This window comes from Oncorhynchus nerka, linkage group LG8 (genome assembly GCF_034236695.1).
Source record: "Oncorhynchus nerka isolate Pitt River linkage group LG8, Oner_Uvic_2.0, whole genome shotgun sequence".
Lineage (NCBI taxonomy): Eukaryota > Metazoa > Chordata > Actinopteri > Salmoniformes > Salmonidae > Oncorhynchus > Oncorhynchus nerka.
The window spans coordinates 39,055,886-39,076,768 of record NC_088403.1 but is presented as its reverse complement, the minus strand read 5'-3'; the positions used below and the strand labels follow the sequence as shown (position 1 = coordinate 39,076,768).

Here is a 20,883-nt window from a genome sequence, read left to right as displayed (position 1 = left end):
GATGAACCATGGCTGCCTTCCAAGCAATGGGAACCTCCCCAGAGAGGCGAGACTGGTTGAAAAGGTCAGAGATAGGTTTGGCGATGATAGGGACAGCAACCTTAAAGAAGAAAGGGTCTAAACCATCTGACCCTGAAGTTCTTTTAGGGTCAAGTTTAAGGAGCTCCTCTAGTTCCTCGGACTCAGTGACCACCTACAGGGAGAAACTTTGTAGTCGAGGAGGGGAAAAAGAGGGAGGAAAATCGTGACTAGTCACATTAGAAGGGGTGGGAGATGAGGAAATATTGGATGGCCGAGCAGGCATGGCTGAGTCAAATAGGAATCCTGACTTAATGAAGTGGTGATTAAAGAGCTCAGCCATGTGCTTCTTGTCAGTAACAACCACATCATTAACTTTAGTAAGGTACATGAGCAGCTGTGAGGAGGAGTGTTTATTCTCCAGGTCTTTAACTTTTTACGGATCACTGGGATGCTTACCGTCCCAACTGGCCAACATCCGGGGAAATTGCGGAGCGCGAAATTCAAATGACAGAAATCGTTATATTAAACATTCATGAAAATACAACTGTCACACATCATTTAAAAGCTTAACTTCTTGTTAATTCAGCCGCGTTGTCAAATTTCAACAAGGCTTTTAGGGAGAAAGCACACCATGCGATTATCTGAGGACAGCACCCCGCACACAAAAGCATTAGAAGCAGAGGTGTCACAAAAGTCAGAAATAACGATAAAATAAATCACTTACCATTGAAGATATTCATCTGGTTGCAATCACAAGGGTTCCAGCTACATAACAAATGGGCCTTTTGTTCGATAAAGTCCTTTATATCCCAAAAAAGTATGTTTCATTGGCACGCTAGACTCAGTAATACACCGGTTTCCCTCATTCAAAATGCATACAAATGAATCCCGTAAGTTACCAATAAACTTCTTCCAAACATATCCAACAATGTTTCTAATCAATCCTCAGGTACCCTAATATGTAAATAAACGATAAAATTTAGACTAAGAATACAGGAGACCATTACCGGAGATGAATAACGAAGTACGCACACACACCGGAACGCGCAACAAACACTACAGCTGAAATGGGAGCCACTTACTAAAACTACAAATTCTAGCTCATTTAAAAAAAACAAGCCTGAAACTCTTTCTAAAGACTGTTGACATCTAGTGGAAGCCCTAGGAACTGCAATCTGGGAGGACTTCCTTTTATATTCCCACTGACAGCCATAGTAATCAAGGGTGAAAAAAAAATCGGGATGGATTGTCCTCGGGTTTTTGCCTGCCATATCAGTTCTGTTATACTCACAGACATTATCCTAACTGTTTTGGAAACTTCAGAGTGTTTCCTATCCAATACTACCAATTATATGCATATCCTAGCTTCTGGGCCTGAGTAACAGGCAGTTTACTTGGGGCACCTCATTCATCCAAACTTCCAAACACTGCCCCCTACCCCGAAAAAGTTAACTGTTTTCCAGCACTTCTTGGGGTTAGACCCAAAGAGAGAGAACTGCTCCTTAAAGTAACTAACTTTGGCTTTCCGGAGAGCCTGAATGCACTTATTTCTCATTTGCCTGAACGAGAGCCAGTCAGCCTGAGTACGCTTGTGCCGAGTAACTCTGCAAGATCACAGTTGAACCAGGGGATCACTTTTTTAAAATTCTTCTTTTCTTTATGGGGGTGTGTTTGTTCTTGTGACTCCCCATCCCGGGTCCGGGAGCGTAATCGCCTGACACCAATTAGCATAACGCAACGGACATAAATCTTCCTAGAAAATCTTCCTATTCATGAAAATCACAAGTGAAATATATTGGAACACAGCTTAGCCTTTTGTTAATCACCCTGTCATCTCAGATTTTCAAAATATGCTTTACAGCCAAAGCTAGACAAGCATTTGTGTAAGTTTATCATAGACTAGCATAGCATTATGCATTGCTAGCAGCAGGCAACCTTGTCACGAAAATCAGAGAAGCAATCAAATTAAATCGTTTACCTTTGATGAACTTCGAATGTTTTCACTCACGAGACTCCCAGGTAGATAGCCAAAGTTAATTTTTTCCCAAAATATTATTTTTGTAGGCAAAATAGCTCCGTTTGTTCTTCACGTTTGGCTGAGAAATTGCCCGGAAATTACAGTCACGAAAACGGCGAAAAATATTCCAAATTAGCTCCATAATATCGACAGAAACATGGCAAACGTTGTTTATAATCAATCCTCAAGGTGTTCTTCAAATATCTAATCGATAATATATCAACCGGGACAGGTGGCTTCTTAGTAGGAAAGAGAGAAACAATGGTCGCATTTGTCTATTACGCACACATCACTCTGAGAGCCTCCAGCTGACCAATGTTGTCGTTCAGGCTCATTTTTCAAAATAAAAGCCTGAAATTATGTATTGTGACACTAGACACATTTAGGGAAGCCATAGAAAAAGGAATCTGGTTGATAGGGACGCATAGGAACGCAGAGCTTTCTAAATAAGAGTCCCTTCCTGATTGGATTTTTCTCAGGCTTTCGCCTGCAATATCAGTTCTGTTACACTCACAGACAATATTTTTACAGTTTTGGAAACTTTAGAGTGTTTTCTATCCTAAGCTGTCAATTATATGCATATTCTAGCATCTTGTCCTGACAAAATAACCCGTTTACTTTGGGAACGTTATTTTTCCAAAAATGAAAATAGTGTCCCCTAGATTCAACAGGTTAACTAACTTCTAGCCGAGCTTCAATGCAATACAACTCCGTGGCCTCCAACTGCTCTTCAATGCAAGTAAATCAAAATGCATGCTCTTCAACCGATTGCTGCCCACACCTGCCCGCCTGCCAAGCATCACTACTCTGGACGGTTCTGACTTAATATGTGACTTAATAAAATTACCTAGGTGTCTGGTTAGACTGTAAACTCTCCTTCCAGATTCACATTAAGCATCTCCAATCCAAAATTAAATCTAGAATCAGCTTCCTTCACTCATGCTGCCAAACATACCCTTGTAAGACTGACTATCCTACCGATCCTTGACTTTGGCAATGTCATTTACAAAATAGCCTCCAACACTCTACTCAGCAAATTGGATGCGGTCTATCGTTTTGTCACCAAAGCCCCATATACTACCCACCATTGCGACCTGTATGCTCTCTTTGGCTGGCCTCGCTTCATTTTCATCGCCACACCCACTGGCTCCAGGTCATCTATAACTCTCAGCTCACTGGTCACCATAGCAGCACTCACCCGTAGCACGCGCTCCAGCAGGTATATTTCACTGGTCACCCCCTAAGCCAATTCTTCCTTCGGCCACCTTTCCTTCCAGTTATCTGCTGCCCAATGACTGGAACGAACTGTATAAATCACTGAAGCTGGAGACTCATATCTCCCTCACTAGCTTTAAGCACCAGCTGTCAGATCAGCTCACAGATCACTGCACCTGTACATAGCCCACCTGAAATTAGCCCATCCAACTACCTCATCCCCATACTGTTATCTATTTTATTGATTTAGCTCCTTTACACCCCACTACCTCTTCTGCACATCTATCACAACAATGTTTAATTGCTATATTGTAATTATTTCCGCACTATGGCCTATTCATAACGGAGGTACCGTTATCCTACCTCATTTGCACACACTGTATATAGGCTTTTTATATTGTGTTGTTGACTGTATGTTTGTTTATTCCATGTGTAACTCTGTGTTGTTGTTTGTGTTACACTGCTTTGATTTATCTTGGCCAGGTCGCAGTTGTAAATGAGAACTTGTTCTCAACTAGCCTACCTGGTTAAATAAAGGTGAAAAAAATGGTAGTGGCAGCATCATGCCGTGGGGATGTTTTTCAGGATCAAGGCAAAGCTGAATGGAGCAAAGTACAGAGAGATCGTTAATGAAAAACTGCTCCAGAGCGCTCAGGATCTCAGACTGGGGCGAAGGTTCACCTTCCAACAGAACAATGACCCTAAGCACACAGCCAAGACAAAGCAGGAGTGGTTACGGGACAAGTCTCTGATTGTCCTTGATTGGCACAGCCAGAGCCTGGACTTGAACCCCATCGAACATATCTGGAGATGTGAAAATAGTTGTGCAGCAGTATCTACAGAGAAGAATGGGAGAAATTCCCCAAATACAGGTGTGCCAAGCTTGTAGCGTTATACCCAAGAAGACTCAAGGCTGTAATCACTGCCAAAGGTGTTTCAACAAAGTACTGAGTAAAGGTTTCAATAGTTATGTAAATGTAATATTTCAGGTTTTATTTTTAAGGTATTTTCAAAAATGTCTAGAAACCTGTTTTTGCTTTGTCATTATGGGTATTGTGTGTAGATTAATGAGGGGGAAAATCAATTTAATACATTTTAGAATTAGGCTGTAACGTAACAAAATATAGAAAAAGTCAAGGGGTCTGAATACTTTCCGAATGTACTGTACAACACCTCTATGCTTATGAGCACATGCAGTACGATAGCTAGATTTACAAGCCTGTTGATAGTATTGTAGGGGCTAATTACAGAGGTCTCCCTCTTGTAGCTACTGATTAACTTAGCATATCTTGGAGCTGCCACATGTGAAAGGCTCCAGGAACCCAAATTAATTGGGTGGATCCCATCCTCCTTAAATAACGTGTTTTGTTTCCAAAAGGTGTTGAAATTGTCAACAAAAGCTGCAATATTCAAGTAGCCATCTGTGAAGAGAAAGAATCCTGCTAAAGCGTCCAGTGCCACGATTCAGAGAGGAAACAGGGCCAGATATCATGGGCCTTTTATTAGTGTCTAAGCAGAGAATCAATCAGCTCTTTAAAATCCAGATTCAACTGTTCCGAGCTGCGCTTCATAGTGTTTTAAAACCCACATGGACAACAATTAGAATCGATTTCCATGGCCTGGCATGGAACATTCGTGAGCAGCTTAGTAGTGTAATTCACTCGAGCTCCGGGATAGCACAGTATTTTTGCACCAGGAACAGTGAAATGCTTTTTCAAGGAGTAGCTCAAAATCACGTCTGTAGCTGTGTGGAAATGTGTGTCATTGTCCATCTCTCCAATCAATTTTTTTCTCCCTCTCTCCTTCCACAGGTCTTCTTCATAGAGTCGTTGTGTGACGACCCAGAGATCATTGCTGAGAATATCAAAGTATGTTTCTGTTTCTATTAAGTGTACTAATCTCGCCTGTGAGTCTGTCTGTACTGATCTCTCGTGTATGTGTGTGTGTGTGTGTGTGTGTGTGTGTGTGTGTGTACAGCAAGTGAAGCTGAGCAGTCCAGACTACGCGGGTTGTGATAAAGAGGAGGCGGTCGCTGACTTCCTCAAGAGGATTGAGTGTTACAAAGTTACATACATATCCCTGAACGATGAGAAGGACAGGTAACACACACACATACACATACACACACAGGACTCTGACACTTCTCTCCCACTCCTCTTTCTCTCCTCTCTCTCCTCCCCACTAAGAGTTTGTCGTATGTTAAGATCTTCAACATAGGCAGCAGGAATCTAGTGGATTGGGTAAAGGGATTTAACATCTCTCTCCCTGTTCCCCCCCTGCCCCATTTATTTTTCTCCCTCCTCCCCCTCCCATTCTCTCTCCCCTCTTCTAGGAGTCTGTCATATATAAAGATCTTTAATGTTGGCAGCAGGTATCTGGTGAACCGTGTGCAGGACCACATCCAGAGTCGTATTGTTTATTACCTGATGAACATACATGTAGCGCCGCGGTTTATCTACCTGACCCGCCACGGAGAGAGTGAACTCAACCTTGTGGGACGCATTGGAGGAGACTCTGGCCTGTCCCCACGCGGTAACAAGGTAGGAGACTGGTCTCTCCCCAGAAGGAACCCAGGTAGGAGGCTGGTCTGTAAACAAGGTAGAGTCTGAGGTCGGTCCCTAGGAGGAAACCGGGTAGGAAACTGGTCTGTCCTCAGTAGGAAACAAGGCCGGATACTCTGGTCTGTTCCCAGGAGGAAACAAGGCCAGAGACTCGGGTCTGTCCCCAAGGAGGAAACAAGACAGGAGACTGGTCTCTCCACAGAAAGCAAGATAGAGCAAGATAGAGAAAGCAAGATAGGAGACTGGGGTTGGTCCCCTTGAGGAAAAAGGTAGGGCAGTGGTCTGTCTCTAGGAGGGAAAAAGGTAGGATACAAGTAAGGGTCTTGTCTGTAGGCCCTGCATTGAAGATCAAAATTAGCTAAAGAAATTTGTGATAAATAAAAAAGTATACCAGTTTCATTTAACTTCCAAAAAATGGACAGCTGTGCCATATAGATTGCAATATAGCTGGGAAGACATTTTTGATGTACCGATTACATGGTACATGGTTTATGAACCCGATACACAAAACAATGCTGGATTCAAAGAGTTTTTCAATTTAAATTAACCAATGGCATGTTATATTTTAGGGGGACACCACCATCCCAGCTCTGCAGATTTTGCTGCGAAGAGACAGAATTATTAGTTCATTTGTTTTGGTACTGTCCATATGTGGCTTGTTTTTGGTCGAAGGCTCAGGAATGGCTGAAGAGTTGCAACATTTACCTGGAGCGAATTCTGCAAAGATCACTGGGCGATTTAAAAAATCATAGTCACTCGATCAATAATATAATTAAAAAATATAGATTTTATTTAGAATCAGTAGAATCTTTGAGACTAGAAAGGTTCAGAACTTTTGTGAAACAGCACAGTTGAAAAATATATGTAAAATATAAATCAAAACTGGATGGTGTTCAGAAATAGATGGGAGATGAGAGGAGCTGAAGGATGGGACTAAAATCAAGCAAAATATAACTATTGTAACATATATACTGTGTCCGTAAAATGTTTATAGTATGTATAAGCTGGAAGTAGAAGCCTAACCCGGAACCAAACCGGCTGCGCGTGAGCACCATCGTGTGAAATCGTGCATACCACGGGGGACAGATCATGACACGCAGGTTAAAATATTGAAACAAACTCTGGACCAATTATATTAATTTGGGGACAGGTTGAAAAGCATTAAACATTGATGTTAATTTAGCGTGCACTTGCTTGCTAATTTGTCCTATTTAGCTAGATTGCTGTTGCTAGCTAATTTGTCCTGGGAAATAAACACGAGTTCTTATTTTACCTGAAATGCACAAGGTCCTCTACTCCACAAATTAATCCACACATAAAACAGTCAACTGAATCTTTTCTAGTCATCTCTCATCCCTCCAGGCTTTTTTTTCTCTTGACTTTAAATTGCGATTGGCAACTTTCATAAATGAGGTGCATTACCGCCACGGACCTCATTCATCTTCAGTCACCTACGTGGGTAAAACCAATAAGGAGATGGCATGTTGGCTACCTGCTTCTATAAATCAATGAGGAGATGGGAGAGGCAGGACTTGCAGCGCGATCCGCTTCAGAAATAGAACTGACTTCTATTTTAGCCCTTGGCAACGCAGACATTCGTTGGCGCGCGCGAGCAGTGTGGGTGCAATAATTTATCAATATAGATTTCAAAATGGATTTTGCAATGCTCACGCACGCAACGCGAGTGGTGTAGTCAGCCTGTAAGTAATTGTTGTCCATTAGTTTACTCCAAATAGGGGAGGGATGGTAGGGTTAAGGGAAATAATTAAGGAAAAAAAATATATATATATTTTTTTAGTTTATATATATAAATAAATATATAATATTTATATATTTACCCCCCAAAATATGGGAAATTGGAAATGATGCAGACAATACAAGCTGATCTACCCCCTAAGATTTTTTAAAAGTAGGATTACTGGTCTGTCCCTAGGAGGAAACAAGGTAAGAGATTGGGGTGTGTGTAGTTTGCCAGTGCTCTAGGAGGGTACATGCCAGTGTATCAAAGTCTAAAGGTTGTGTGTGTGTGTGTGTGTGTGTGTGTGTGTGTGTGTGTGTGTGTGTGTAGTTTGTTTAGTGCTCTAGGACAGGATTTCCCAACCCTTACCTCTGGCTCCCCCAGACGTTCCACATTTTTGTTTTAACCCTAAACTGGCGACTTGATTCAATTAGTCAAACACTTGCTGAAAAAAAAGTGAAACATCTAGGTTGGGAAACCCAGATCTCCGAATCCCTGTGTATCAGCGATCTAAAGGTGTGTGTGTGCATACATGCATACATGTGTGTTTGTGTAGTTTGCCAGTGCTCTAGGAGGGTACATGCGTAACCAGCAGTGGAGGCTCCTCAGAGGAGGAAGGGGAGGACCATCCCCTTTTCATACAATTGTTTTATTGATACACTTAAGTGTATCCTTTTTAGATAAAGCTACACTAAATATATTCACATGTCACCAAATAATTGATAAAAAAACAGTTTTGCCATGAAGTTCTACTGTACAGTAGCCTCATCAGCACTCTGTTGGGTAGCACCATTGTATAGCCAGAGGACAGCTAGTTTCTGTCCTCCTCTGGGTACATTGACTTCAATACAAAACTGAAGAAGCTCATGTTTCTCACCCCCTTCCATAGACTTACACAATAATTCTGACAACATCCGGAGGACGTCGAATCAAAGTCAAATAGGGGGTGTACATATGCTTATTTTTGTCCTGTTTCACACATGTAGAAATGTGTAAACTATAAAAGTGTGTGGTGTGAACTGGAAATGTGTTTTTTAAATATCCCACTCACCCTGAGACACCCTTAGAGAATGGGGTCACAGTATGAATCAGCAATTGCTGGCCACTCTGGAGCAATTAGAGCTAAGTGCCTTGCTCAAGGGCAGATCGACAGATTTTTTTATCTAGACAGATTTTTCAACTTTTAGGGTTAAAACAAAAATGTCTGGGGTGGCCCGCGTAACCAGTGAATCAGAGATCTAAAGTGTGTGTGTGTGTGCGTGAGTGTGTGTAGTTTGCCAGTGCTCTAGGAGGGTACATACGTAGCCAGTGTATCAGAGATTTGAAGGTGTGGACCAGCCACATGAAGAGAACCATCCAGACAGCTGAGGGTCTGAGAGTCCCCTACGAACAGTGGAAGGCCCTCAACGAGATAGACGCAGTAAGTGTGTGCGTGTGTTTAGTGTGTGTTTTGTGTGTGTGTGTGTGTGTACCTCTCTTCTTTCCTGTTTGTCAGGAGGGGGTGGGGTGTATGTGTAACCTCTCTGTCCTGCATGTCAGGGTGTGTGTGAGGAGATGACCTATGAGGAGATCCAAGACCACTACCCAGAAGAGTTTGCACTGAGAGACCAAAACAAGTACCGTTACCGCTACCCCAAGGGAGAGGTGAGGAGTGAGAGTATAATGTTTGTATACTATGTGTATGCTGTGTGTGTGTACAATGTGTATACTGTGTATAGTAATGTGTATACTGTGTATAGTAATGTGTATACCGTGTTTGGACCTCTTGGTTAAAAGTGTTGGCTTGACAGTAGCTGGATCCAGGTTTGACTCCCAGTCGGGACTACCTCCCGAATATGCTACAATAAACTTCCATTGTCGGTTTCGTTGAAACTGACTCTAATTGACAACATTTTAGCTCTAACTCCTGAGTCCATTGAAAAGGATCAGCTTGAGCAAGGTAAGGTGTAGAATTACTGATCCACAAATAATATCCCCAGCAAAATACACATTCACAATCAGACATTGATTGATTGATTGGAGACAGTTTATGTCAATTAAAGAACATTTCCTGAGATATTCTACCTGCAGCAACACCAGTGGATAATGCTGGAAATAAAAGCAAAGTGCCCTAATTATGAAAGTGTTCCACATTGGATGCTTGCCCTGTGCATCCCACAGCTGTGTAAATTTGGCTGGATGTCCTTTAGGAGATACACACAGGAATCTGGTGACCGTGAAGAATCCAGCAACAATGCAGTTCTTGACACAAACCGGTGGCACCTACCACCTTGCCCCGTTCATAGACATGTTTTTTGTTTTTCACATTCACCCTTTGAATGGCACACATACACATTCCATGTCTCAATTGCCTCAAGCTTAAAAATCCTTCGTTATTAACCTGTTTCCTCCCCTTAATTGAGTGGATTTAATAAAGGGATCAAAGTTTTCCCCTGGATTCACCTGGTCAGTCTATGTCATGGAAAGAGCAGATATTCTTAATGATTTGTAGACTCAGTGTATATAATGTATGTTTTTCAGTCCTATTTGTATTTACTATGGATCCCCCAATAGCTGTTGCCAAAGCAGTGAAATAGGCTACTTTCTCATGTGAATTAATGAGGAGCACACCTCAATTGAAACTGTTGTTAGAAAATCATTTTAAATTGACAAGTTGAAACAGCCTATGTTTGAGGCCAGCGCGTGTTAACTGTTCTGTTGAGTCACAATCACATTTTGGAACTGTGAGTGGATTCTAACATCATGCACATAAAAAAACTCACGCTGTGGCGACAGTTAGATATATTTGGAACTCACGCATGAAAAGGTTAAACACCTCTGTGTTGTGTTAGACAGGTAACTCTTTATCCACAATATAGCTGGGGGTCTAAAGCCATAAAACGTATGTTTTTCCAGCAGCAGACTATGATCGATAATTTCAAAAGCCACGCTGAAATCTAACAAAACAGCCCCCTATCATCAATTTCTCTCAGCCAATCATCAGTCATTTGTGTAAATGCTGTGCTTGTTGAATGTCCTTCCCTATAAGCGTGCTAAAAGTCTGTTGTCAATTTGTTTACTGTAATATAGCATTGTATGGTCAAACATGATCAAGGGTTGGAAACAGGCTGATTAGTCGGCTATTTGAGCTAGTAAAGGGGGTTTAACTATTCTTACGTAGGGGAATGACTTTTGCTTCCTTCTAACCCTGAGGGTGCACAGTTTCTAGTCGGCTTAAATTGAAGATATGGAAAATAGGAGTGGCAATATTATCCTCAGTAATATTCTAACCAAGTTGTAGGAACCCGGTGGCTTGTCATTGTTGATAGACAACAATCCTTTTTTTACCTCTTCCACACTCACATTACGGAATTCAAAATTACAATTCTTGTCTTTCATAATTTGTTCGGATATACTTGGCTGTGTAGTGTCAGTGTTTGAGGACTTGGTGCAGTGCTTGGAACCAGTGACCATAGGGTTAGGGTGTATTGTGTGTAGATATAATGTCTGTATAATCAGACCACTTGACCTTTTCCACATTTTGGAACATTACAGCTGTATTCTAAAAAAAAAATTGTGCAAATGTAAAACAAATAAAAACAGAAATACCTTATTTACAGAAATATTCAGACCCTTTGCTATGAGAAATTGAGCTCAAGTGCATCCTTTTTCCATTGATCATCCTTTATGTTTCTACAACTTGATTGGAGTCTACCTGTGGTAAATTCAATTGATTTGACATGAAAGGCACACACCTGTCTATATAAGGTCCCGCAGTTGATAGTGCATGTCAGCGTAAAAACCAAGCCATGAGGTTGAAGGAATTGTCCGTAGAGATCTGAGACAGGATTGTGTCGAGGCACAGATCTGAGGAAGGGTACCAAAATATTTCTGCAGCATTGAAGGTCCCCAAGAACACAGTGGCCTCCATCATTCTTAAATGTAAGAAGTTTGAAACCACCAAGACTTTTACTAGAGCTGGCCGCCCGGGCCAAACTGAGCAATCGGGGGAAAAGGACCTTGGTCAGGGTGACCAGGAACCTAAAGGTCAGTCTGACAGAGCTCTAGAGTTCCTCTGTGGAGATGGGAAATCTTTCGAGAAGGACAACCATCTCTGCAGCGCTCCACAAATCTGGCCTTTATAGTAGAGTGGCTAGATGGAAGCCACTCCTCAGTAAAAGGTACACGAGAGCTCGCTTTGAGTTTGCCAAAAGGAACCTAAAGACTCTCAGACCATGAGAAGCAAAATTCTCTGGTCTGATGAAACCAAGATTGAACTATTTTGCCTGAATGCCAAGCATCACATCTGAAGGAAACCTGGCATCATCCCTTCAGTGAAGCTTAGTGGTGGCAGTATCACAGGGATGTTTTTCAGCGGCAGGGACTGGGAGACTAGTCAGGATCGAGGGAAAGATGAAAGGAGCAAAGTACAGAGCGATCCTTGATGAGAACCTGCTCAAGAGCTGGGGCGAAGGTTCACCTTCCAACAGGACAAGGACCCTAGCACACAGCCAAGACAACGCAGGAGTGGTTTCGGGACAAGTCTTTGAATGTCCTTGATTGGCACAGCCAGAGCCCGGACTTGAACCCAATCGAACATCCCTGGAGAGACCTGAAAATAGCTGTGCAGCAACGCTCTCCATCCAATCTGACAGAGCTTGAGAGGATCTGCAGAGAAGAATTGGAGAAATTCCCCAAATACAGGTGTGCCAAGCTTGTAGCGTCATTGTCACGTCTACTCCCACTCCCCCTCTTCGGTGTTCAACGTCGCCGATTTACTGACCACCGGTCCTGGCAAATATTATTACGTGCAACTGGCATCATTCATTATGCGCACCTGCTCCTCATGATGAGCCACACCTGGACTCATTACCTCACCTATATCTGGCACTCACTTAGGTTTATTTCCCAGGAAGTATTCTCTTGTTTCTTGTATCATTCCATATTTTGTTTATTTTTAAACTCACCACCTGCACCGACTCCCAGCGTCTACGTAACATATTACTGCCTCAACAAATGGAAGCAGTAGGAAATCAGGACATCTAATCGGACGGTCGACGAACAGGGATACCTACTTCGTCAACACCATAACCAGCTGGCGCAACTGGGGAAGGCTATGGAAGAGGTTCTTCGCAGTCTTCAACGTTTCAAATATATCAGAGAGGCTAGCGGAGGATACTCTACCACCAGTCAATATAGCAAGCCAGCACACCAGTCCATTCAGCAGTCCACCCAGGTCAGCAATGACCATTTGTCCCTCCCGGAAAAATATGATGGGAACCCATCTAAATGCTGTGGCTTCCTACTCCAGTGCTTCCTCTATTTTGCACACCATATGGGAGTCCCCACCACTGACAGGTCTAAGGTTGCCATGGTTATTTCTCTGCTGACTGGATGGGCATTGGAGTGGGTTACGGCCATCTGAGAGAGAGGAGAGGAGGAGCTGGATTCATATGAGGGTGTTCATGACTCTGTTAACCATGTTAGGTGACTGGGAATATGGCCGAATCGCAAACAGTGTAGTTGTTCCCGCCATAAGGCAAAATGGAGTCGCAATTCAACGGCTCAGACACGAGACGTATGTGGCAGGGTCTACAGACAATCACGAACTACAAAGGGAAAAACAGCCACGTCGCGGACACCGACTTCTTGCTTCCAGACAAGCTAAAAACCTTCTTTGCCCCCTTTGAGGACAACACAGTGCCACGACGTGGCCTGCTACCAAGGACAGTGGATTCTCCTTCTCCGTGGCCAATGTAAGTAACACATTTAAACGTGTTTACCCTCGCAAGACTGCCGGCCCACATGGCATCTTAAGCCGCATCTTCAGAGCATACTCAGACCAGCTGGCTGGAGTGTTTCCAGACGTATTCAATTTTCTCTATCCCAGTCTCTCCCTATCCCCACATGCATAAAGATGCCCACCATTGTTCCTGTACCCAAGAAAGAAAATGTGACTGAACTAAATGACCATCTGTTACCATGAAGTGCTTTGAGAGACTAGTCAAGGATTATATCACCTCTACCTTAACTGACACCCTAGACCAGGGGTCCCCAAACTTTTTCCTGTGAGGGCCACATAACTTTTCCCTTCTCTGATGGGGGGCCGGTGTCAGTTTGTAACAGAAAAAGTGTGACGATCGTAGGGGAGCTTAAAAAATTTCTTGTTTTCCAGAAAGCCACACATAACCAAATAACCCTTTCCAGGTTCTTTACAGAAAAAAAGTCAGGAAACAAATAATAACACTATTAATGAAATAAATAATAACTAAATAACCCTCTCTGAGTTCTTCACAGAAAAAAACGGAAATAAATAATAACTAAATAACTCTCTCTGGGTTCTTCATAGAAAAAAAAGCCATGGAACATTAACTTTCTGTCGTGCCATGCACAATCTTAACAGATAAAAGTTCAGCTCAGTTGTCAGAGCAGAATCTCTCTGACACATATGAGCAGTCTCTTAAAGTTCTTGTGTTCCTTCCTTATAATCCTTTTGTAGGTTCCAGTAGGCTTGTAGACACCGCTGTTTGCAGCTCTCTCTCATCAACTTCCCTGTGAAAACCACAAAAGAAGCAGGTTGAGAAACTGAACTAAGTGATACAGCACCTACACAGCACAATACATTTCACTACCAGTATGGTTGTAAAGATGGATTTTATCCCAGTAGATTTTATTATGATTATATTTGTTTATGCTCAGAATGACTCATTCAAGTCAGAAAAGTGAGCTTACCTATGTATGTTCATCAGTGTGAACTGTGGGCCTGCATCTGGCTGGTGAGAAGTTGAATATCAGGTTCCATTCTAGTTACAGCCAGTCTCAAGCACTGATGCAAATGTTCATCTGTCAATCTTGATCTCATCGGGGTTTTCAGCAGTTTCATGCGAGAAAAGGTTTTCTCGCAGATATACGTGCTGCCAAAAACTGTGGACATTTTCATTGCGTGTTTTTTGATGTTTGGATATGTGTCGTTTGGGAGGGCGGCATAGAAGTCAATGAGACTGTTGGGCTTGAATGCGTCTTTCAGAACATCACAGTTCTGTAACTCAGCCAACTCAAACTGATATGAAGGCTGGGAATAAAAATGAGCAGTTGCGCTAGGTCTTGCACGTCCGTGCTCTCATCCAGTGCTAATGAAAAAAAGTCAAATTCTTTCGTCTTCTGCTGCAGCTGGGCATATACATTACTCCCGATTTCTTCAACGCGTCTGGTGATTGTACTCGCCGACAGACTTACGGCATTAAATGCATCTTTCTTCTCGGGACACACCTCCTCCGCGACAGCATCCATACATTTCTTAACAAACTCTCCGTCAGTGAAAGGCTTACCGCTTCTTGCTATCAGTTTAGCAACCCGAAAGCTGGCCCGAACGGATGCCTGGTTCAGCTGAGCTTGGCGTACAAATGTATTCTGCTGAGATAGTAGTCCACTTTTTAGCTTTGAGAGTTTGTCTGCTCGTATTTGGCCTTGCAAGCTATCGTACTTGTCTTTGTGACGGGATTCATAGTGTCGGCGAAGATTGTATTCTTTGAATACCGCCACCGTCTCTTGACAGATGAGACAAACAGCCTTTTCTTTGCATTGAACAAAAAAAAAATCGTTTGTCCACTGCAGGTTAAATACCCTGCATTCTGAATCAATTTTTCTCTTACCTAACCTTTTCGCCATTATTCCGTTCTCTCTTTGACAGGGCCGGGCCTAGGATTTTTTTTCTGGAGGCCAAATAGGAAAAAAATTCGATAGCGTCTCTGGTATTGTTCAGAGGGCCGGGCCAAATGTGCTGACGGGCCGTATCCGGCCCGCGGGCCGTAGTTTGTTGACCACTGCCCTAGACCCACAATTTGCTTTCCGCCCAAATAGATCCACAGACGATGCAATCTAGTGCAATTTAGGGCTCACTGCACACTGCCATATCCCATCTGGACAAGACAATTATACCTATGTAAGAATGCTGTTAATTGACTATAGCTCAGCATTCAACACCATAGTATCCTCCAAGCTCGAGGCCCTGGGTCTGAACCCCGCCCTATGCAACTGGGTCCTGGACATCCTGACAGGCTGCACCCAGGTGATGAAGGTAGGAAACAATACCTCCACTTGCTGATCCTCAACACTGGGTTCCCACAAGGATGCCCCCTCTGTACTCCCTGTTCACCCATGATTGCGTGGCCACTCACGCCTCCAACTCAATCATCAAGTTTTCAGACGACACAAAAATAGTATGCCTAATTACCAACAATGACGAGACAGTCTACAGGGAGGAAGTGAGGGCCCTGGGAGTGTGGTGCCAGGAAAAAAACCTCTCACCCAATGTCAACTAAACAAAGGAGCTTATCGTGGACTTCAGGAAACAGCAGAAGGAGCACCCCCTATCCACATCAACAGCACCACAGTGGAGAGGGTAGAAAGCTTCAAGTTCCTCAGCGTACACATCACTGACAAACTGAAATGGTCCACCCACACAGACAGTGTGGTGAAGAAGGCACAACAGTGCCTCTTTTGGCTTGGCACCTAAAACCCTCACAAACTTTTACAGACGCACAATTGAGAGCATCCTGTCGGGCTGTATCACCGCCTGGTATGGCAACTGCACTGCCCGCAACCACAGGGCTCTCCAGAGGGTGGTGCGATCTGCCCGACACATCACCGGGGTCAAACTGCCTGCCCTCCTGGACACCTGCAGCACCCGATGTCACAGGATCTATCACTGCCCGGCCATCCCGAGTTCATCTGGCCAGTCAATTTTGCATTTCTGCAGGATTTTTGAGCAAGCCAAAAAGATCATCAAGGACAACAACCACCTGAGCCACACTGCCTGTTCACATCGCTATCATCCGGAAGGCGAGGTCAGTACTGGTGCATCAAAGCTGGGACCGAGAAGTTGTTTTTGCAGTCTCTATCTCAAGGCCATCAGACTGTTAAATAGCTATCACTAGCACATTAGAGGCTGCTGCCCTATAGACTTGAAATCACTGGCCACTTTTAATAATGTTTACATATTTTGCATTACTTATCTCATATATATATATATATATATATATATATATATATATATATGTATACTGTATCTATCCTATTCTACTGTATTTTAGTCTATGCCACTCTGATATTGCTCGTCCAAATATTTATATATTCTTAATTCCATTCCTTTATTTTATATTTGTGTGTATTGTTGTGTAATTGTTAGATTATACTGCACTGTTGGAGCTACAAACACAAGCATTTTGCTACACCTGCATATATATTTTTTGCTAAACACGTGTATGTGACAAATAATATTTGATTTGATTTGAACTTTGTGGCAACAGTTTTGGAATTGCCCTTTCCTGTGTCAGCATGACAATGCCCACGTGCACAAAGCAATCGCCCAATATCAGTGCCCAACCTCACCAATGTTCTTGTGGCTGAATGGAAGCAAGTCACTACAGCAATGTTCCAACATCTAGTGAAAAGCCTTCCCAAAAGAGTGGAGGCTGTTATAGCAGCAAAGGGTGGACCAACTCCATATTAATGCCCATGATTTTGAAATTAGATGTTAGACAAGCAGGTGTCCACATACTTTTGGCCATGTAGTGTATAATGTGTGTATCGTGTGCGTGTGTGTGCAATGTTCATATATAATACGTGTATATTATGTGTGTGTGTGTGTGTGTGTGCGTGCGTGCGTGCGTGCGTGCGTGCGTGCGTGCGTGCGTGTCAGTCGTATGAGGACCTGGTGCAACGTCTGGAGCCGGTGATCATGGAACTAGAGAGACAGGAGAATGTTCTGGTGGTGTGCCACCAGGCTGTCATGCGCTGTCTGCTAGCTTACTTCCTTGATAAGAGTGCAGGTAAGACGGTCTAACCACAATCCCATAGCCTCTGACACTACACTACTACTATACTATATACCACTATCACACAGCTTGGGAACCTTTGGAACTCTGTCAATGTTGAAATTATCCATCTGTCAGTCAGAAGAAATGTTTGAGTTCTGTATCCCCATCTATCTCTCTCTCCTCTTTCTCCACTCTTCTCCCATCTCTCTCACCCTCCAGCGGAGTTGCCATATCTGAAGTGTCCTCTCCACACGGTGCTAAAACTCACCCCAGTTGCTTACGGTCGGTCTCTTTCTCTCTCTTTCTCTCCCTATGAATATTTAAGTAGAAATATTTAACAATGATAATGTTAATTGATATACTAATCATCTGTAGTCCTGGGGTCTCTATTATTTTTCTCAGGTTGTAAGGTTGAGTCCATCTTCCTCAACATTGAAGCAGTCAACACACACAGAGACAAACCAGTGGTGAGCCAACACACGTGCACCCACTACGTATAAAGTTCCCATTTCCAAATCCAACCCTCGTACCGCCTCATATGTACTAAAAGCGTCTAGTAGCAACCTACTCCTGGCTTAACAGCCTTGAACTGTCAGAAAATCTCATTTGTGGATCATACTTAAGCCCCTCTGGTTGTCAGGAGAGCCAATGCAGTGACGTCCCCACACCAAGCCCTACCTCGAACAAAATCCTGCAGAACCTCACCAAACGTAGTTTGTAGGTACACACACACAAACACACACACACACATCATCAAACCTTCTCTTTCTCTCCGTCTGTCTTCAGAATGTTGACGTGGACAGAGAACCAGAGGAGGCACTACTGACAGTCCCAGACCACATATAGAGGAGGAGAGGAGAGGATGAGAGAGGGTCGACTGATGGTCCCAGATGACATCTGGAGGAGGAGAGGAGAGCTACGATATTGCGACACAATACAGGGAGAACCAATGAAGAGACACCATTGCCGTAGAGACTGAAGTGAAGCAATAAGAGAGACTGCTGGGAAATGGAGTTTAAAGGACCAGACTACATGAACCCTACACTATAATTCTCTGTCTAAACGGTGCTAGAAAACAATGCAACATCTCTCTCAGTGGAACCCTGTTAGTGACAGTAGAATGAAGTGAATTCAACAATTTGTCTGTCTGTGTGTTAGGATCATGTAGTCTGTCTGTTTGTTAGGATCATTTGTCTGTGTATTAGGATCATGTGTCTACCGGCAGGGTAGCCTAGTGGTTAGAGCGTTGGACAAGTAACCAGAAGGTTGCAAGTTCAAACCCCCGAGCTGACAAGGTACAAATCTGTCATTCTGTCCCTGAACAGGCAGTTAACCCACTGTTCCTAGGCCGTCATTGAAAATAAGAATTTGTTCTTAACTTACTTGCCTAGTTAAATAAAGATAAAATAAATATATGTTGGGATCATGTTGTCCAGGATTTCACAAACTCAGTCCTCAAGACCCCAAGGGGTGCAAATTTTGGTTTTTGCCCTAAACAGCTGATTCAAATAATCGACTAATTATCAAGCTTTGATCATTTGAATCAGTGTTAGGGCAAAAAAAAAAAAAAAAAATGTGCACCCCTTGGGGTCCTGAGGACCAAGTTTGGGAAACGCTGATGTAGTCTATCAGGATAATCTAGTCTGTCTATGTGTTAGGATCGTGTAGTCTGCATGTGTGTTAGAATCATCTAGTCTCATCATACACTGGTTTAATTCTGCGCTCTGGTCTGGTCCATATTTCCATGCGTGTCCGTGTGTGTTGTTAGCATGTAGTGTGTGTTGAGGCTGGGATTCATTCTGAGGTGCGTTGTAGAGCGCTTGACTTGGAAATGATCAGTTGTCACCCTGACCATATTCTCTGGTTCTCTAACTATACTACCATTTTCTTCCCTAACGCCATGCATTACCTTCCTACTCTGTCTGGCCCTAACCGACTTAAAGAACATAGCAGAACAAGTCTCATTATGTTCTAGAAAGCCACTATGCGCACGAGCCTTCCGCTCCTGGAACTCCCTGAGCTGCGCCTTTAGGGTTGCAGATCTCTCCCAGTCAAACGACCCGCCGAGGTTGCCTGCCTCGTACTCGAGTTCAATTAACCTTTGGATACGATCCACCTCCCTCCTCTCCTCCCTTTTTTTCCTCTTGCAATACCCTATTATAAAAACCCTAATCCTCACTTTAACTAATTCCCACCACTCTAACACCCCCTCGCACATGGACCGGAGGCCTTCAAGCCTCCAAAAGAAACCATAAAACCCGTCAACAAAAGCCTGCTCATCCAGCACATCACCATCTAACTTCCAGTACCCCCTACCAAAGAGGCAGTCTGGCGACCCCACCTGCAAGAGCACCCCGTCGTGATCTGAAAAGAAAACAGGCAACAGCCGCCCAGACAACTTACCCAAAGACCTGGGTACAAAAATATAGTCAAGCCTCCGCTCAACCCCCCTGGAGTTGCGCCATGTAGGACCGGCCATTTTCGGAGTAGTGTGCAGACCACCATCAACCAGACCATGGCAAGCCATTAGCCCGGTAATGGCGCCTGCACTGCTATCCCCCCCTATTCCTAAATCTGTATTAAAATCCCCCCCTATCACTAATTTCCTATTTGTGACACACAGGGGCGTCCACCATCTCCCTCCTGTCTGCCACCACCTGTGGCCCATACACCACCACTAATCTAAATTTACAATCCCTTATCGTGACATCCACCTCTATAACCCTCCCCTGCATTACCACAAAAGAATCCTCCACTTTTACCTCCCTGTGCCCACACAAAATCCCTACCCCCGATGAGTGCACCCCCCCAATACCCTAAACCGACTCCCCCTTGTCCCACTCCCTCTTAAACCTACTAACATCCACTCCATCCCTCAGGTGAACATCCTGTAAAAAACAAAAATCAAACCCCACACCCTCCAAATAACTAAAAACCGCCCTCCTCTTAACAAAATCCCTTAAACCCCTTACATTTAAACTAACAAAAGTAAAATTAGACAATGAAAGAATAAAATAAAAACATGTAATACACTCAAATTCTAAACCCAGACAGAAAAAAATACAAAAGCAGGAGACTCACCCGATGCTCCCCTGCTCCATATCTACCGGTGAGAACACCATCCGTACTCCCGAACATCCCCCCCTCTTCCTCCATCTCACCAACCCAGGATGCAGGAATAGTGTTTGGCTCCAGGGTGCCCTGCACCCGTGGCACGCCTTAGGCTTGTCACAATCCCTCGCCTCGTGATCCACAAAATCTGCATTTTCTTGTGCTGCACGAGGCGAATATGTGTCCGTAGGCCATACAGCGCCTGAAAAATGGGGGCTGACGTGCATAAAACAACGTCCACCTGTCAGCCCCTAGAGGGAACATAGCAGGAGGATGGAGGTAGCCACCATGTCCCTTTGGGTCCTCTCTGAGGAGGGCCTGGAAGCCTCTCCTCCCATTCCAAAACCCAAGGGAGTCTTTGAGGTGCCTTGCTGAGGAGACGTTATCCATGTATCTCCCCAAAAAAGCCCTCACCTCTTCGTC

General features: G+C 43.6%; 1 protein-coding gene across 1 annotated transcript in view; it reads left to right on the top strand.

Moving 5' to 3' along the window:
* LOC115133272 (6-phosphofructo-2-kinase/fructose-2,6-bisphosphatase-like) overlaps nt 1-19,069 on the top strand; it is a 39,439-nt gene extending 20,370 nt beyond the window's left edge. Inside the window, exons 6-14 of the mRNA XM_029666335.2 lie at nt 5,065-5,121; nt 5,231-5,352; nt 5,586-5,793; nt 8,826-8,972; nt 9,092-9,196; nt 17,232-17,361; nt 17,569-17,631; nt 17,752-17,816; nt 18,136-19,069. Coding sequence (XP_029522195.2) covers nt 5,065-5,121; nt 5,231-5,352; nt 5,586-5,793; nt 8,826-8,972; nt 9,092-9,196; nt 17,232-17,361; nt 17,569-17,631; nt 17,752-17,816; nt 18,136-18,195 — 957 coding nt within the window. The 3' untranslated portion in view covers nt 18,196-19,069. The remainder of the gene's footprint in view (nt 1-5,064; nt 5,122-5,230; nt 5,353-5,585; nt 5,794-8,825; nt 8,973-9,091; nt 9,197-17,231; nt 17,362-17,568; nt 17,632-17,751; nt 17,817-18,135) is intronic.
* The last annotated feature ends 1,814 nt before the right edge of the window (nt 19,070-20,883 follow it).